The sequence below is a fragment of the Schistocerca gregaria genome, chromosome 7 (genome assembly GCF_023897955.1).
Source record: "Schistocerca gregaria isolate iqSchGreg1 chromosome 7, iqSchGreg1.2, whole genome shotgun sequence".
Taxonomy (NCBI): domain Eukaryota; kingdom Metazoa; phylum Arthropoda; class Insecta; order Orthoptera; family Acrididae; genus Schistocerca; species Schistocerca gregaria.
Window position 1 is genome coordinate 346,450,731 of NC_064926.1, and position 17,957 is coordinate 346,468,687.

The 17,957-nt window shown below is 44.7% G+C and overlaps 1 protein-coding gene across 1 annotated transcript in view; it reads right to left on the minus strand.

The window, feature by feature from the left end:
- LOC126281411 (glutathione S-transferase D7-like) overlaps window positions 1-17,957 on the minus strand; it is a 96,154-nt gene that overhangs the window by 61,196 nt on the left and 17,001 nt on the right. The window contains exon 2 of the mRNA XM_049980348.1: window positions 4,483-4,638. Within this exon, the coding sequence (XP_049836305.1) occupies window positions 4,483-4,623 (141 nt within the window). The 5' untranslated portion in view covers window positions 4,624-4,638. The remainder of the gene's footprint in view (window positions 1-4,482; window positions 4,639-17,957) is intronic.

Sequence of the window (17,957 nt, forward strand, 5' to 3'; positions counted from 1 at the left end):
GTTTACTGTTATTTGTGTATTGTAATAGTTAATACGACAATTATCTGATATCATTTTTGTGTTTGCTATGATTTGTATGTTTAGTGTAAGAGCATTGATAATAATTTTGTAAAAGCAATTGTGTGTGCATTCAAACTGTTGTTCGTGCTTGCACCTGTTCAACATTGATGGGTGCCACTTGGAAATGTTTAATTTCTGCTGATAAACTCTGATGAACTGTCTGATTAATGATAGTAAATATTATGGACTGTTACCTGCAGTTGTTCAACATTGATGAGTGCCACTTGGAAATGTTTAATTTCTGCAGATGAACTCTGATTAACTGTTTAATTAGTGATAGTGAATATTATGGACTACCTGCATCTGTTCAACATTACTGGGTGCCACTGATGGACTGCTTCTACTGAAATGATGTCACTTGTTGGTGTCTGCACCTGTTCAACATTGCTGGGTGCCATTGAGGAGCTGCTGCTACTGAGATAATGTCACTTGTTGGTGTGTGCACCTGTTCAACATTGCTGGGTGCCACTGAGGAACTGCTGCTACTGAGATAATGTCACTTGTTGGTGTCTGCACCTGTTCAACATTGCTGGGTGCCACTGATGGAACTGCTTCTACTGAAATGATGTCACTTGTTGGTGTCTACACCTGCTCGCCATTTTTGGGTGCCACTGTTGGAGCTGTTTAAATACTGCTGAAAAAATGTTATGAGACTGCTATTTGCACCTGTTGACCATTTCTGGGTGCTACTGTTGTAAATGTCAACTACTCTGAGGAGTCGTACTTGTTTATTGAACTATTGAAAGGTTTTTATGTGAATATTTGTATAAACTGATTTTGTTGTGTGTTTACTGTTTATGAAAAGTTGAGACTCTTACCTGCACCTATTCGTCATTGCTGACGCTATTGCTTGAATTGTTTAACCACATGATACTTGTGTAAACTATTATGTAAAATCACATGTATGCAAGCATTTCTATTCCTTACTGTATTTTATATATTAGGTTATTGAAGGATCAGTGCAAAGACAAAATTTATTTAGTTATGTGGTATTTACTTATTTAATATTATCTTTTATTTTTGTCTGTATTTTTTTGGACGAATTTGGTGGTATTTTCACCACCAATGCTGGCAAAAATACCATCAAATTCTAGCCGGTGGGGGAGGGGCATATGAAAGGTGGCTGCACTGAGTCACAGCGCCAGAGATTGCGCCAAAGAGAATTATTCAGCCGCCTCCACTGGCAGTTGCCGCTGAGACGTTGCTGAGGGCAGTTGTAGTTCTGAGGTAGGCGTGATCTGTGCTTGTTGAGACGTCGATAGAGTACTAGTTGTTCTGTTATTCGATTGGGGATGTTGTAATGATCAGAGTGTATTTTTCGTCAATATATATGAAGGTAAAGAAAATTTTTTATTTCAAATGTCTTATGCCTCTTGGTCACAGGTTCAATCAACAAAGCATCTGGTGTTTTTTAATTACTTCATTGTAAATGGCGTTTAAAACATCTTGTCGTATTGAGGAAGGTGTGTACGTTGAATCACACTTCCACACACAGAACAGTTACACTTGTGCTTTGTTTCGTAGCTTTTATAGTTGCTGGGGACTTAGTTAATTATGTTAACGCAAATTTCCTTTCATTCTTTGTTGTAATTCTATGCAGTCAGATTGCGTACTAATATTATTCAGGGCCAACCGGTTACGAGAAAGCGTAACCGGACAAACAGCGACAAAAATTAAAATTACTTGCATTCTATTTAATTATGCCCCCATGCATCGTCCATAAAAATTACATCGTTGTTTTGGAACACGGCATCCATGAAAGACTGCGAATGGTCTCCAAGTAGCTGAACCTCCAGAAGCGTGATGTTGCAGAGTGATATGAAATGGAACGAGCATGTGAGGGTTGTGGTAGGAAAGGCGAGTGGTCGATTTCGGTTTATTGGAGAATTCTAAGGAAGTGTGCTCATCTGTAAAGTAGACCGGATGTAGAACGCTAGTGCGATCTATTCTAGAGTACTGCTCGAGTGTTTGCGATCAGTACCAGATCGGATTAAAGAAAGACTTTGAAGCAATTCAGAGGCGGTCTGTTAGATTTGTTACTACACACATCAAAAAAAATTTTCATCACCCCAGTTCTCAGAACTCCTGAAGATAACCGTTGACTGTGGATATCGTATCACAGACATAGTTACTTTGACTGTTCAGAGATGTCACTAAGCCCACTCAAAGATGTAAACAACCATGCATTAGCAACGCCTATTAGAAGGCGAGGGTCCGACAGCCGATCAGTTCGTCGTTCCACCAGGAAGGAGGTACACAGCACGTGTTGTCTGTAGCTTAATCGTGCCTAGACGCTCAATACCGCGTTTCAATCGCGTCCGCAATGTCACCTTGTGCCAGGAAGGGCTGTCAACATGGAAAGTTTCCAGGCGTCTCTGAGTGAATTTAAGCGATGTTGTTCGGACAGGAACTGTCGATGACGTGCCTAGCTCAGGCCGCCCAAGGGCTACTACTGCAGTGGATGACGTCCACCTCCGGATTATAGCTCGGAGGAATCCTGACAGCAACGCTACCGTGTTGAATAATGCTTTTTTTTGCAGCCACATGACGTCGTGTTAACGACTCAAACTGTGCACAATAGGCTGCATGATGTGCAACTTCACTCCCGACGTTAATGGCGAGGTCCGTCTTTACAACCACGACACCAGGCAGCACGGAACAGATAGGCCCAATAAAATGCGGAACGGACCGCTAAGGATTGACATCAAGTCACCGATGAGTGTCGCATATGCCTTCAACCATAACATCGCCGGAGACGTGTTTAGAGGTAACCCGGTCAGGCTGAACATCTTAGACACACTGTCCAGAGAGTGCAGCAAGATGAAGGTTCCCTGCTGGTTCGGGGTGGCATTATGCGGGACCGACGTACGCCACTGGTAGTCATAGAATGCCATCCTCCGACCGATAGTGCAACCTTATCGGCAGCATGTTGGCGAGGCATTCGTCTTCAGGGACGATAATTCACGTCCCCATCGTGTACATTTTGTGAATGACTTCCTTCAGGATAACGACATCGATCGACTAGAGTGGCCAGCATGTTCTGCAGACATGAACCTTATCGAACATGCCTGGGGTAGATTGGAAAGGGCTGTTTATGGGCGACATGACCCGCCAACCAGTCTGAGGGATTTACGCCGTATCGTCGTTGAGGAGTGGGACAATCTGGACCAACAGTGCCTTGATGAACTTGTGGATAGTATGCCACGACGAATACAGGCATGCACCAATGCGAGAGGACGTGCTACTGGGTATTAGAGGTACCGGTGTGCACAGCAATCTGGACCACCACCTCTGAAGGTCTCGTTGTGTGGTAATACAACATGCAGTGTGTGGTTGTCATGGGCAATGAAAAGGGAGGAAATGATGTTTGTGTTGATCACTGTTCCAATATTCTGTACAGGTTCCAGTACCGAGGTGGTCCGCAGCTCGTGGTCGTGCGGTAGCGTTCTCGCTTCCCGCTCCCGGGTTCGATTCCCGGCGGGGTCAGTGATTTTCTCTGGCTCGTGATGACTGGGTGTTGTGTGATGTCCTTAGGTTAGATAGGTTTAAGTAGTTCTAAGTTCTAGGGGACTGATGACCATAGATGTTAAGTCCCATAGTGCTCAGAGCCATTTGAAACGAGGTGATGCAAAACTTTTTTTGATCTGTTTATGAGACTCAGCACTAAAAGTAACAACAAGACGGATAAACTCCGAATAAGGCACAAACAAAATTCAAGACTCAAAACACTAACTCACAGATCAAAACCTGAACTGTAAACACAGCTGGTTGCTATGACAGTGATATCGACCGAAAGGTCAGAGTTTCTATAACAAAAGAGTGAATCCACAGCCTTCTGTATGTAACTTTTTCAAAACTGCAAAGGTCTGAATACGAACACACCGTAAGTACAGTAATATTCCTGAGAACACATACAAATTTGAAAAAATGGAATGAGAATATAAGTAACTAAAATTTCTTAACAAATTTTGCAGTATTTTAAATAGAAAATTTGAAATTATTTTGTAGGTTTAACAACTTAAAATGCTATTTTTTACCATCCTCCGACTTTCCGACTCCTCTGAAGAACATACATAACAATTGTCCCTACCTATAGCGAAGGCACTACCAACGACTTTATTACACTACACATTTATATTGATAATGTATACATTCTATTAATGTGTACCTCATAGCTCACATGCATTAAACATACTTCTCTATTCATGGGGTACGAAACAAGCATACCCACATGCTTCATTTCCGAAGTCTAATGCATGTAATATTGTTTACAAAGCATAGTTGCATATAACACCTTATTCGTAGCCTCATATAGTACAATTACAGAACTGCATTAAACGTGCTTAAAAACGCGTAAGTGCGCATCTGCGTTACTAACCATGACAGTGCACCCAATCCAGACAGTATTAGCTGCCACATTACCTTAACGTAGTCCTCATTGAGGTGTTCCCTTTCCATGAGGTTGACGATTTTGATGGTGACGTCAAGCCCAAGGGCCTTAGCGGTGCACAGAGCCGTTCTGCAAGGCGGGCTGAGAGGAAAATGGTACAGAACTATCGGCATCTTGGCAAGCTGCGTCTGAAAACATATGTAAGAAATAACACCATTATTTCAAAGATTAATTACTGTAGAAAGGTGTGCTCCTCCTACTGAATTGGTATCCTCCATTATTATCCTTACTCACTCACTCTAAACTTCCTTCCTATCTCCATAATTTTAGTATTGTTCTGATACATTAAATATGATACTGTCATTTTTTATGTCGAGAAAATAGTAATTCACGTGGACAGTCTTGCTTCGACTTTGCAGATTTCGAGATTGAAGGCTTCAGTACATTCTCTGCGCCATCTCATCCACAGAAGTATACACGAAAATTTATATTACTCTCAACACTGTCTGCGTAAAATAAAAATAATCGCATTTCGTTTTTTTTACTCATTTGATAAGTTTCATTAGTTTCGTTTAGGGAAGATGCAGTTACAGTAGCCTTTTCTAAAGATTTTCTGGAGAATTTGATGGACGATAAGCTATTAACAAATTTGATTTTTGGGTGACACGCAACGACATAATCCACAGTCAGGAAGGGGGGAGACGTGATGATTCTCAAGGCGACGACACAGGGGACGCGACAGCTATAGATGACACGCAGGCAAGCGGAGTATGCAACGTTAAAAGACACCGCACCGTCGGCAAACGGCTTGTAGCTGGTTAACGTGATATTTATAGTCTGATTTAAACTAGTTGTCACTTGACGTTTAAGCTCCGAAGTTGCGGCGCTGTCTCGTCGAGCAGGCTATGCAGGCAGGCGCCACAGGGCACCACTCTCCGCGGCGATGGAAAAAGGCTGTACCTTCCACAAAAATCAAGTAAAAAATTACTTTCAGTTACAGAAAGAGTTACATTAATTCGTAAACAGCTTCAAATGTGTCACGTTATATCTCAAAAACTAATGCTCTCACAGCAATACTCTTTTTCCTTGATTACTCAAATATCTCTCTTGGCAATGAATTTTTTACAATTTTCGAACTGCACTGCTTTTCCTATATACAAGGTTAGTCAAAAAAGACTATGTAGATTTGGAATGATACAGAAATTTATTGAGATAACTTGCAGAATCGGTGGATGTGTAAATGTGTAGTAAACAGCCTCAAGTATCACATAAAACTGTCAAGTGTCGTTTTGGTTCGATGTGACTAGCATCTGTGATGCAGCGAAATTCCATCGGTTATCTGCTTCTTCCCCACATTCGTTGTAGCAAATGGGGGAAACTTGTGCAATAGCAGCGTACATTCGATTTTTCATTTTGGCTAAATTGTGTGATGGATAACGGGGGGGGGGGGGGGGGAGGGGGGGCATATACACGGTCTTTAATGAAACCTCAAAGAAAGCATACAGCGAGCGCTCTCGTCACCAGTGAAAGCAGACATTTTGACGTTACACTGCGCTGCCGCTACTGGTGGCGGAATGGGGCACTGATGAGCTACGTGAATCAAATTTGAGATTGTTTGCTACAAAAGGACACATCTGTTGTGAGGACATCATAACGTGGCAGTTTTAAATGTGGAGTCGTTTGAATTATGTTTGGTTAAGATACCGGTAGAGGTCGGGTCTGAATCACCACTGCCAAACGCAGCAAAGAATTGCGCTGTAGCCACTCCCAAATGCTTTGTGTACTCCAATTTGCTGTGTATTGTGGATTGTTTTTTGTTTCATTTTTACTCATGTGAAGAGACTAATTCCAGTGCATAAAGCGATTCGAATGCGACTCTCACGACAATAAAACTTTATGTCAGTTTTGATTTCGTGGCAGCACGGAATGCGGACGTAGAATGGCTGCCCTTCGAGAGGGAGCTGAGCTTATTCCCTCATACCGTTCCCTTCGACAGCTATGTTCGTGTTTGATTCCTGCCGCGACCGAATGCCACGATGTACTGTCCGCATAGTACCGATTCTGTAAATTATCTCAATAACTTTCTATATCAGTCAAAAGTTTCAAAGTCTTCTTGACTCACCTTGTATATTATGCTTCTGAAAACAGCGCTTTCATGCAACTGTGTCGGTATTTAACTCATAACAAGAATGAAGTTTGAAGTCTCTATCTCCTAAAAAAATAATGCAAAAATACTGAAATTTACGTATAGTATCGCTTTCAGTGGTATCTCTTTGCACATTCAACATATTTTCTTTCTTTTGATTAGGGCGGGTGTTACGTTGGTTTTTGAAACAGAAGTTTACGCGTCTAGGAAGGTTTCCTTCTTATCACTACAATCTCGGTAACTATTACACAGATGAAATAACGTCTTAGTGTCTACAAAAATCAAATATATTTAAAATGCCGTACTACCATAAGAAGATGCCCGCCCGGTTAGCCGTGCGGTCTAACGCACGGTTTTCACTAGTTGAAAGGAGGGCCTGGTCCCTAGCACGAATCCGCCCGGCGGACATGTGTCGAGGTCCGGGGTAGCCAGCCAGTCTGTGGATGGTTTTTAGGCGGTTTTCCATCTGCCTCGGCGAATGCGGGCTGGTTCCCCTTACTCTGCCTCAACTACACTATGTGGGCGATTGCTGCGCAAACAAGTTCTCCACGTACGAGTACACCAACATTACTCTACAACGAAAGCATAAGGGTTACAATCGTCTGGTGTGAGACATTCCCTGTGTGTGTGTGGAGGGGGGGGGTCCACCGGGGGGCCGAACCGCACAATAACCCTGGGTTCGGTGTGGGGCGGCGGAGGGGTGAAGTGGACTGCGGTAGTCGTCGTGGGGTTGTCGACCACTGCGACTGCGGCAGGGACGGAGCCCCTCCGTCGTTTCTACAATACAATACCATACGATAAGGAGGCGATGGGAGGTGACTGAACAGTATTCCTTAAAAGGGAAACTCAGCATCACATCCCTCTCAGATATAGTGGCAAGATGACCCAGTGGATCACCTGTTAAAAACTGGACACAGATCTAGCACGAAAACGGGAAGAAGGTGAACCGAACTGAAAAAAGAAGCAAAATCGAAACGGTGCACGGCCCATGCTCAAGATTTGCACGGCCACGGTGTCGTTCTTATGTGGTCACGGTGTTGGACCGCGCGGGGGGAAATCCGCGTTCAGATCTCCCTCATGCGAGATATTTTTTTCACAAAATTATGAGCTCTCCGTCCGGTCATTGATGTCTCTGTTCGCTGTATTTAAATTCGTGTTTGTCTCGTGCTGTAGTGTCCGTTTGCAACGGCTACTTGTAAGGAGAAACTGGTACAACTGCCTAACATTGTGATCGGTCCCCGTGAGCACGCAGAAGTGCAGCAGCAGGACTTGGCATGGACTCAACTAATGTCTCAAGTCGAGCTGAGCGAACTGACACCGTAAGTCCTGAAGGGCTCTCCATAAATCCGTGTGAGTACGAGGAGGTTCAGATCTCTTCTGAAAAACATGTTGTAAGGCGTCCCAGGAATGCTCAGTAATGTCATGTCTGGGGAGTTTGGTGATCAGCGGGTGTTTAAACTCAGATGAGTGTTCCTGGAGCCACTCTGTAGCAATTCTGGACATAACGGGATGCCGCGTTGTCCTGCTGGAATGGCCCAAGTCCGTCGGAATGCACAATTGACGTGAATGAATGTAGGTGATCAAACAGGATGCTTACGTACGTGTCACCAGTAAGAGTCGTATCTCGAGGAATCAGGGGTCCCACATCTCTCCAATTCTACCCGCCCAACACCATTACACTCCCTCCATCAACTTGGACAGTCCACCGTTGACATACAGGGTCCATGGATTTACGAGGTTGTCTGCATAGCCACATACGTCCATCCGCTCGATACAATTTGCAACAAGACTCGTCCAACCAAGCAACATGTTTCCAGTCATCAACAGTCCAATGTCGGTCTTGACAGGCCCAGGCGGGGCGTAAATGTTTGTGTCGTGCAGTCATTAAGGGTACACCAATGAGGCTTCGGTTCCGAAAGGCCATATCGACGATGTTTCGTTGAATGGTTCGCACGCTGACACTTAATGATGGCCCAACATTGAAATCTGTAGCAATTTGCGGAAGGGTTGCACTTTTGTCACACTGAACGATTCTCTTCAGGCGTCGTTGGTCCCGTTCTTGCAGGATCCTTTTCGGATCGCAGCGATGTCGGAAATTTGGAGATGCCGTTCCCCATCGCTCTTGAGCGGACTATTACACCACGACCAAATTCACTTAAATCTTGATAACCTCCGATTGTAGCAGCAGTCACCAATCTAACAACTGCGCGAGACAATTGTCTTACTTACCCGTTGCCGACCGCAGCGCCGTATTATACCTGTTTACATATCTATGTATGTGAATACGCATGCCTCTACCCGTTTCTTTGGTGCTTCAGTGTATAACCACTGTATGTACTGCCACTGCCACCGCCAAGACTACACTGGGGGACAGACACGTGAATGATCAAACGGAAAGTACTTAATTTTGTGAAGAATAAAAGCTGGTGCACGATGGAGACTATGAATAATATGAGGATTGGAACTTAAACAGTGGCAACTATTTATTCACAACCGATACAAAAGAGTTACATGTTTGCACCTGTTACTAACCTCCAAAGTAGTCAACACCGTTGCGTAGCCAGCGATGTGGAAGGCGCAGTATACCGTTAGCAGAGCCTCTTCTGTTGATGGTGCGAATGGAACGTTCTACTACCTGTCGAATCTCTGGAACAGTTCTGAAGCGAATGCTTCGAAGTGGTTCCTTCATCTTCGGAATCAAATCAATGTCACAAGGATTTAAGTTCCGGGAGTATGGCGGATGGTACAGTATCTCCCAGTCTCATCGACCGAACAGAGCAGCCACAGACTGCGCCGTATGCGCCCGCGCGTTGTCGTACAAAATGATGTGAGGGGTGCGCAGCAAGTGTCGCCGCTTCTTTCGCAAAGTTGGTCGCAGGTGATGCTCCAAAAACGAACAGTAATACTGTGCAATGACGGTCTGCTGTGGAAGGACGTAATGTGTTAGAATAACAACATCATAGTCGTACATGAAAGTTACCGCAACTTTCACCATATTGGGGCTTTGACGCACTTTCGACTTTCACGGCGACCTATAATGACACCATTCCTTGGATTGGCGTTTCAGTTTTGGCTCGTACGATGTGGCCCATGTCTCATCCAGTGTTACGATACGGCGTAAGAAAGCCTCTCCTTCGCGCTCTTAGCGGTCCAAGTGCGTCTGAGCAGCGTCGTAACGCATACATTTCTTCCGTCAATCGTGATAAAAAAATTTCGCATGCCCAGACGATTCTTCAGGATGCGAAGCACAATCGTAGCGCTAATCTGGTTTCGTGGGCGAGCTCACGAATCGTATGGCGCCGATCACTGTCCACTAACGCGGCAACAGCATGCACTACTTCTTCATACATGCTAGGACGACCTGCCCGGTTCATGTCTGCCACAGTTTGCCGACCTTCGTTGAATTTTTAACCAACGTGCCACTGTTCTGTACGGCAATGCTGACTCCCCGCACGCCTCATGAAGACCTTGATGACACTGTCGTGCTGTACGACCTCTGGCACATTCAATCTTGATCCAACTCCGTTGTTCCTGTTTCGAAAACATTACGTTAGACAGCTTGCTCACAAGTGTTTCCCTCGATTGTGCGCACGCCGATGACATGGAAGGGAGAGTCCCTTTGCTAGGAGGTTATGTAGGTATGTCAGCAACGTGTGCTATAAGCGGCAATAGTAGACCTCATTGCATAGTGTCTCCACAGCAGTGTTGCCACTGTTTAAGTACAACCTACGTATATTGTGTTTCAATATTATGAATTACCTCGAGGAGGTCTGTTGACACACAGTCGACACAGATTTAGGAATCATCGTTCTTGTGAAATACAATTACTGTAGCCCTTTACTCACACTAAGTGTTGAGTGCTACCGAAAAGGATTTCAGATTGATTCCGTATTTCTAGCTTTACGGAAGGCTTTGACACCGTACCTCACAAGCGGCTTGTAATCACACTGCTTGCTTTTGGAATATCGCCTCAGTTATGCGATTGGATTCGTGATTACCTGTCAGAGAGGTCACACTTCTTAGTAACTGACGGAAAGTCATCGAGCGAAACATAAGTGATTTCTGGTCTTCCCCAAGGTAGTGTTACAGTCCCTCTGCTGTTCCTTATCAGTATAAACGATTTAGGAGACAATCTGAACAGCCGTCTTAGGTTGTTTGCAGATGATGACGTCGTCTGTCGTCTAATAAAGTCGTCAGAAGATCAGAACCAATTCTAAAACGATTTAGATAAGACATGCGAAGAGTGGTTAATTTCTTCACAAATTCATCCCTAGGTATGCACACTTGCTACGCCGTTAATCAGCTCCATAGGAAAAGTGAAATTTTTTGCTGATGTAAAAGCTAACAGGCGGCGTTTGATGCTTTAAAGCTGATTTTAAGTAACACACCTTTTCTAGCCATCTCAGATTTTGGGAGTCTAATGCTGGGATCACAGCAGTTTTGTTTTAAGAGCAAGAGGGATCGCAGCGGCTTATTGGTTATACCTCTTGGTCTTCATCTGTTCTCAAAGCCGGCTGGGCTGGCCGAGCGGTTCTAGGCGCTACAGTCTGGAACCGCGCAACCGCTACGGTCGCAGGTTCGAATCCTGTCTCGGGCATGGGTGTGTGTGATGTCCTTAGGTTAGTTAGGTTTAAGTAGTTCTAAGTTCTAGGGGACTGATGGCCTCAGATGTTAAGTCCCGTAGTGCTTAGATCCATTTGCATTTAAGCAAACTGTCGCTGAGGAACAAGGAACTGGAGAAAAGGTTTTATCGAATGCTGTAATTTAACAGAGAGCCTTTCTCCATTCGAAAATTTACAGGAAGAACAGAATGGGGATGAGATCTTAGGGGGTATTAAGAGGCAGTTGAGGGAAGGAGACTCAATAAGTGAATCATACAATGAAAATCCAGGTCAGAGTTGCAAATTTTACTTTTTTTATTCACTCGATGACTAGCTTTGGGCCGCGACCTATTTTCAAATCACTGTAACATAATCAAAAATAGTATTTCCGAAGATGTGAAAACCAAGCCGAAAATGTGCAACGAACAGTTTACGCAGCAGCGCAGCAGTATGCTTGAAGTTCGTCAATAAATGGATTCCAAATCTTGAAGGATTTTTGTGCTATTGTACCTACCATGACGGGAGACCAAAGAATTGTTTACCCATGCAGCTTGCAATGTCTATTAGACATTGAGTGGGGGGACACTGAGGGTCCTACAAAACTATTCCAAAGATTAAGGAGCATCCTACATTGCCCACGTTGGATTTCGACATGATAAAGTAACAATGTACGGAAACCACAAATGCAAAGTCGAATCCGAATAACCGTAGAGATTTTTTGAGTTCTAAATGGAAACAGAATCTCATGAAAAACTTGTTCGTCGGCTATATGGGGCCACTTTCTTGGATCAGCAGTTGAAATATATATATATCTTGGTCTTGGTAGATCTCTTTAGCCGTTTTCTCTGCTTGTCCCCTAGCAGGTGAATGACCACTAGTATTTCCATTTAACATCTAGGAGGTCTGATTTACTGCTTTGGTCCACTGAATGTGCTGGTAAGTGATAACGCCTCTTCACTTACATCTAGCGAGTTTCGCAGCTTTATTTTGGCAATGCGATATCCCATGTCACCACAGTTCCCTGTTACCTGCAGTCCTCATTTATACAGAGGATCAACCATAATTCAGTATCTGCCCTAATAATATTTCATGACAAATCGCAAACTGCTTGAGAGAGACCTCTGTGCTGGCTCAACTTTTTCCTGAATGCGGCGGTCGCGTAAGACCATGCTAGCAAGGTTGATGTTCACGTATCTGCTTAATTCACCATTAGCAAATTAGTGGAATACTATGATTAGCTGCCGGCCGCGGTGGTCTCGCGGTTCTAGGCGCGCAGACCGGAACCGTGCGACTGCTACGGTCGCAGGTTCGAATCCTGCCTCGGGCATGGATGTGTGTGATGTCCTTAGGTTAGTTAGGTTTAAGTAGTTCTAAGTTCTAGAGGACTGATTACCACAGCAGTTGAGTCCCATAGTGCTCAGAGCCATTTGAACCATTAGCCATATGATTAGCTGCTGGAGAAAACCGAGGGGAGGTGTCCTGCCTCAGTGAAAGTTGGGGTTTTAGGGAGAGTCAAAAAGCTTCATCCCAAAATTAAGGATGCCGAAAAAATTACTGAGAATCTATTGCGGCGTTCTGTCGGTCCCTATGAAGTTGCGGAGGTCCTTCCACTGGTCACCTTTTGGGTACTAAGTACAACAATAGGTAAGTTAGCAAGGAATCATTTAAGGCAGATGAAAGACGTAAAGAGCTCAGACCCAGAAAGATGGAAAGAAGGCTTCCCCCCCCCCCCCCCCCCCCCACACACACACACACACACCAGCCCTCAGATTAGGGCTGGTAGGTTGAACCGTGCGCCTACTCTTATCGATAACTGATGAGAAAGGTCAAAGGCAGTGTTGCTCCACTGCGTCCCAATGGTCTTCGGCGCTGGCAGATAGGAGACATACAACAGAGGAAAGTGAGGATTTTACGCCGCATGGCGGAAGGAGAAAGAGAAGAGGTCGTGCGCAAAAGCTTTTGTTTCGTGCGTGACATGACGTGGAATAGTGCAGAGGAACCATACGTTGGAATGTACAGGTTGTACCGGCTGTTTACAAGAATGTGGTGTACCATGATGGAGCGGTTTGTCGCCCGTCAGCGTGTTTGCCACTTCCATAGAAGATTTCTGCCAGATACGGTTTAAACTCGGCTCAAGGCGACTGAGGCATATTTCCTGCTGATTTACTGCAATCTTATCTGCACAACACGGTAGTATTTCATCTGGTGAGGCTTCATTCGTGAATCTGAGCCAGTGCATCTTGTTCTGTGTGTGACCTGTTTTGAGTGTACAGTCGCTAACTGCGTTTCGGCGATATTAGAAGCATTTCTGTAGAACATTGTTGGTGGTTCCAACCAGGCGCAAGCCTTTTTATTTAACGTATCTTTGGCGGCTAGACTATCAACATCACTGTCTACGGGATGCAAGTTAATTTCTCAACTCTGCAGCGAACCACTGTTCTAAGATGCACGTTTTTCTCCGATCAATACACATAGTCAAATGTTTTCACTTTTGGTACTCGTTTCCTGCAAAGTGTCTGTAGAAAATGTAGAAAATACTCCTTATGGTACTTCAAACAATCTTGAACATGGCTGCTAACGGCAACTGTCAGTAATTATCGATTAGCAAAGGAAACAGCCACCGGAAGTTTCTTCATTTAAACTTGATCTAGGCTTCGATGTTACTATACGTATCTTCTTCAGAATTACGTGTTACTGGTTACATTGATTAAAACATGTTACATGAAACACGAGCTAACCAGCTAAAGTCACTTCCAGTAATTCAAATTAAATGTCCTTTAACACTACGAGGATAAAATTCATTGGGCTGTTGAACAACAATCATTTACCAGACACCAATGTTATTTTTTTCGTCAGTTTGATTGATCTGATGCGACCCGAATCTACACTGATGAGCGAAAGAAACTGGTACACTTGCCTAATATCGTGTACGTACCCCGCGAGAACGGAGATGTGGCGCAACAGGACGTGTCATGGACTCGACTAATGTCTGAAGTAGTGTTGGAGGGAACTGACACCACGAATCCTATAGGGCTGTCCATAAATCCGTAAGAGTACGAAGTGGTGGAGATCTCTTCTGAAGAGCAAAGCATCCCAGATATGCTCAATAATGTTCATGTCTTCGGAGTTTGGTGGCCATCGGAAGTGTTTAAACTCAGAAGAGTGCTCTTGGAACCACTCTGTAGCAGTTATGGACGTGTGGGGACATGAATGGGTGCAGGTGATCAGACAGGGTGCTTACGTACGTGTCACCTGTCAGAGTCGTACGTAGACGTATCAGGGGCTCAATCAGGGTGTCATATCACTCCAACTGCACATGCCCCACGCCAATACAGAGCCGCCACCAGCTTGAACAGTTCCCTGCTGGCAGGCAGGGTCCACGGATTCAAGAGATCGTCTCCATACCCGTACATGTCCATCCGCTCGATACGATTTGCAGCGAGACTCGTCTGACCAAGCAACATGTTTCCAGTCATGAACAGCCCAATGGTGGTGTTGACGGACCCAGACGAGGCATAATGCTTCGTGTCGTGCAGTCATCAAGGGTACACGAATGGGCCTTTGGCTCTGGAAGCTCATGTCATGTTTCGTTGAATGGTTCGCACGCTGACACTTGCTGATGGCCCAGCATTGAAATCTGCAGCAATTTGCGGATGGGTTGCACTTCTGTCACGTTGTACAATTGTCTTTAGTCGTCGTTGGTCCTGTTCTTGGTTCAAATGGATCTAAGCACTATGGAACTTAACCTCTGAGGCCATCAATCCCCTAGACTTAGAACTACTTAAAGCTAACTAATCGCACACATCCATGACCGAGGCAGGATTCGAACCTGTGAGCGTAGCAGCAGCGCGGTTCCGGTTCAAAAATGGTTCAAATGGTTCTGAGCACTATGGGACTTAACATCTGTGGTCATCAGTCCCCTAGAACATAGAACTACTTAAACCTAACTAACCTAAGGACATCACACACATCCATGCCCGAGGTAGGATTCGAACCTGCGACCGTAGCAGTCTCGCGGTTCCGGACTGAAGCGCCTAGAACCGCTCGGCCACATCAGCCGGCGGTACTGTTCTTGCATGATCTTTTTACGGCAGCAGTGATGTCGGAGATTTGACGTTTTACCGGATTTATGATATTCACAGTACACTCGTGAAATGGTCGTACGGGAAAATCCCCACTTAATCGCTACCTCGGAGATGCTGTGCCCACCGCTCACGCGCCGTCTGTAGCACCATGTTCAAACTCACGAAAGTCTTGATAACATGCCATTGTAGTATCAGGTTATCAAGATTTACGTGAGTTTGAACGTGGCGTTATAGACGGCGCATGGCACAGCAGCAATCTATCTAACAACTGCGCCAGACACTTGTTTTATGTAGGCGTTGCGGACCGCAGCACCGAATTCTGCCGTTTTACGTATCTCCGTATTTGAATACGCATGCCTATACCAGTTTCTTTGGAGCTTGAGTGTATTTCCATCCTCTGTCAATCTCTTCGACTTACAAGGAAATGGTCCAATCCGGCATGTTGAAAAATGCCCTGAATTTTTTTATGTGACAAGATTACACTGAAGGAAAGACAGTGTCAGAATTTTAGCTTCTAAGACGCACTGCAAGTATTTAAAAAAAAAGTTGAGAATTGCAAAATTCATAGCTCGCTCGGCGGCTGGGGAAATGTACTGCCGCCGCTGGAGCTGTAGTGGACAGCGGCTGGGCGATATGACAGGCGCATATCCTTGACTGATGATGCATCGGTAAGCAGATAACACGACGCGCAGTGACTTATTAGTAAAGAAAATTTGTTTCCATAGATGGTTGCTCTGAACCAATTGGCCACAGTCATTGTTCACTCAAATTTGCGCCTCATTGAATGTCTATAATAACTACCAGCTGTGTTTATGGTATCGTAAGTATTAACAATAGAGATAAACTGAATTAATACTGATCTGATGTATTTACATTTTCCTGGAGACGTATTGAGTCTCAGCTTAATCTTACTTTGAGTGTCTTTTTCAGAAGTACACAATGTTACTTCGTTACATCGATTACAACACTTTTCCTTAATCATGAGGTAACCTGTTCGAGTCACAGGCAGTAATTCAAATTCACTGTGCATTAATACTATGAGGGTAAAATACGTATGACTGTTGAACAAACATTATTGAATCAGTATTCATTGTGACAATGCTTAATGTTAAGCAGTGTGCCAACTTTTGCTTCGTAAAAATCTGACTGAAAACAGTGTAAATGGACGAAAAATTACAAGAACTTATAAATATGCGCCAAAATGAAAATCGCAGAAGTGTGAGAGAAAAACAGTAATACTCGAAAGATTTACTGCAGAACTGCTCGTCAGAGGCAGTGCACCATTACTGATGGAGAATTACACTACTGGCCATTAAAACTGCTACACCGAGGAGATGACGTGCTACAGACGCGAAATTTAACCGACAGGAAGAACATGCTGTGATATGCAAATGTTTAGCTTTTCAGAGCATTCACACAAGGTTGGCGCCCGTGGCTACACCTACAACGTGCTGACATGAGGACAGTTTCCAACCGATTTCTCGTACACAAACAGCGGTTGACTGGCGTTCCCTGGTGAAACGTTATTGTGATGCCCCGTGTAAGGAGGAGAAATGCGTACCATAACGTTTCCGACTTTGATAATGGTTCGCGACATTGCTGTTCGAGTTGGTCGAGATCCAATGACTGTTAGCAGAATATGGACTCGGTGGGTTCAGGAGGGTAAACGGAACACCGTGCTGGATCTCAACGGCCTCGTATCACTAGCAGTCGAGATGACAGGCATCTTATGCGCATGGCTGTAACGGATCGTGTAGCCACGTCTCGATCCCTGAGTCAACAGATGGGGACGTTTGCAAGACAACACCCATCTGCACGAACAGTTCGACGACGTTTGCAGCAGCATGGACTATCAGCTCGGAGACCATGGCTGCGGTTATCCTTGACGCTGCATCACAGACAGGAGCGCCTGCGATGGTGTACTCAACGACAAACCTGGGTGCACGAATGGCAAAACGTCATTTTTTCCGATGAATCCACGTTTTGTTTACAGCATCATGATGGTCGCATCCGAGTTTGGCGCCATCGCGGTGAACGCACATTGGAAGTGGGTATTCGTCATCGCCATACTGGCGTATCACCCAGCGTGATGGTATGAGGTGTTATTGGTTACACGTCTCGGTCAACTCTTGTTCGCAGTGACGGCACTTTGAACAGTGGACGCTAGATTTCAGATGTGTTACGACCCGTGCCTCTACCCTTCATTCGATCCTTGCGAAATACTACATTTCAGCAGGATAATACACGACCGCATGTTGCAGGTCCTGTATGGGCCTTTCTGGATACAGAAAATGTTCGACTGCTGCCCTGGCCAGCACATTCTCCAGATCTCTCACCAATTGAAAACGTCTGGTGGCCGAGCAACTGGCTCGTCACAATACGCGAGTATTGATGAACTGTGGTATCGTGTTGAAGTTGCATGGGCTGTATACGCCATCCAAGCTCTGTTTGACTCAATGTCCAAGCGTATCAAGGCCATTATTACGGCCAGAGGTGGTTCTTCTGGGTACTGATTTCTCAGGATCTATGCACTCAAATTGCGTGAAAAGGTAATCAGATGTCAGTTCTAGTATAAAATATTTGTTTAATGAATACCCGTTTATCATCTGCATTTCTTCTTGGTGTAGAAATTTTAATGGCCAGTCGTGTACAAGACCAGGTCCTCCGAATCGCAA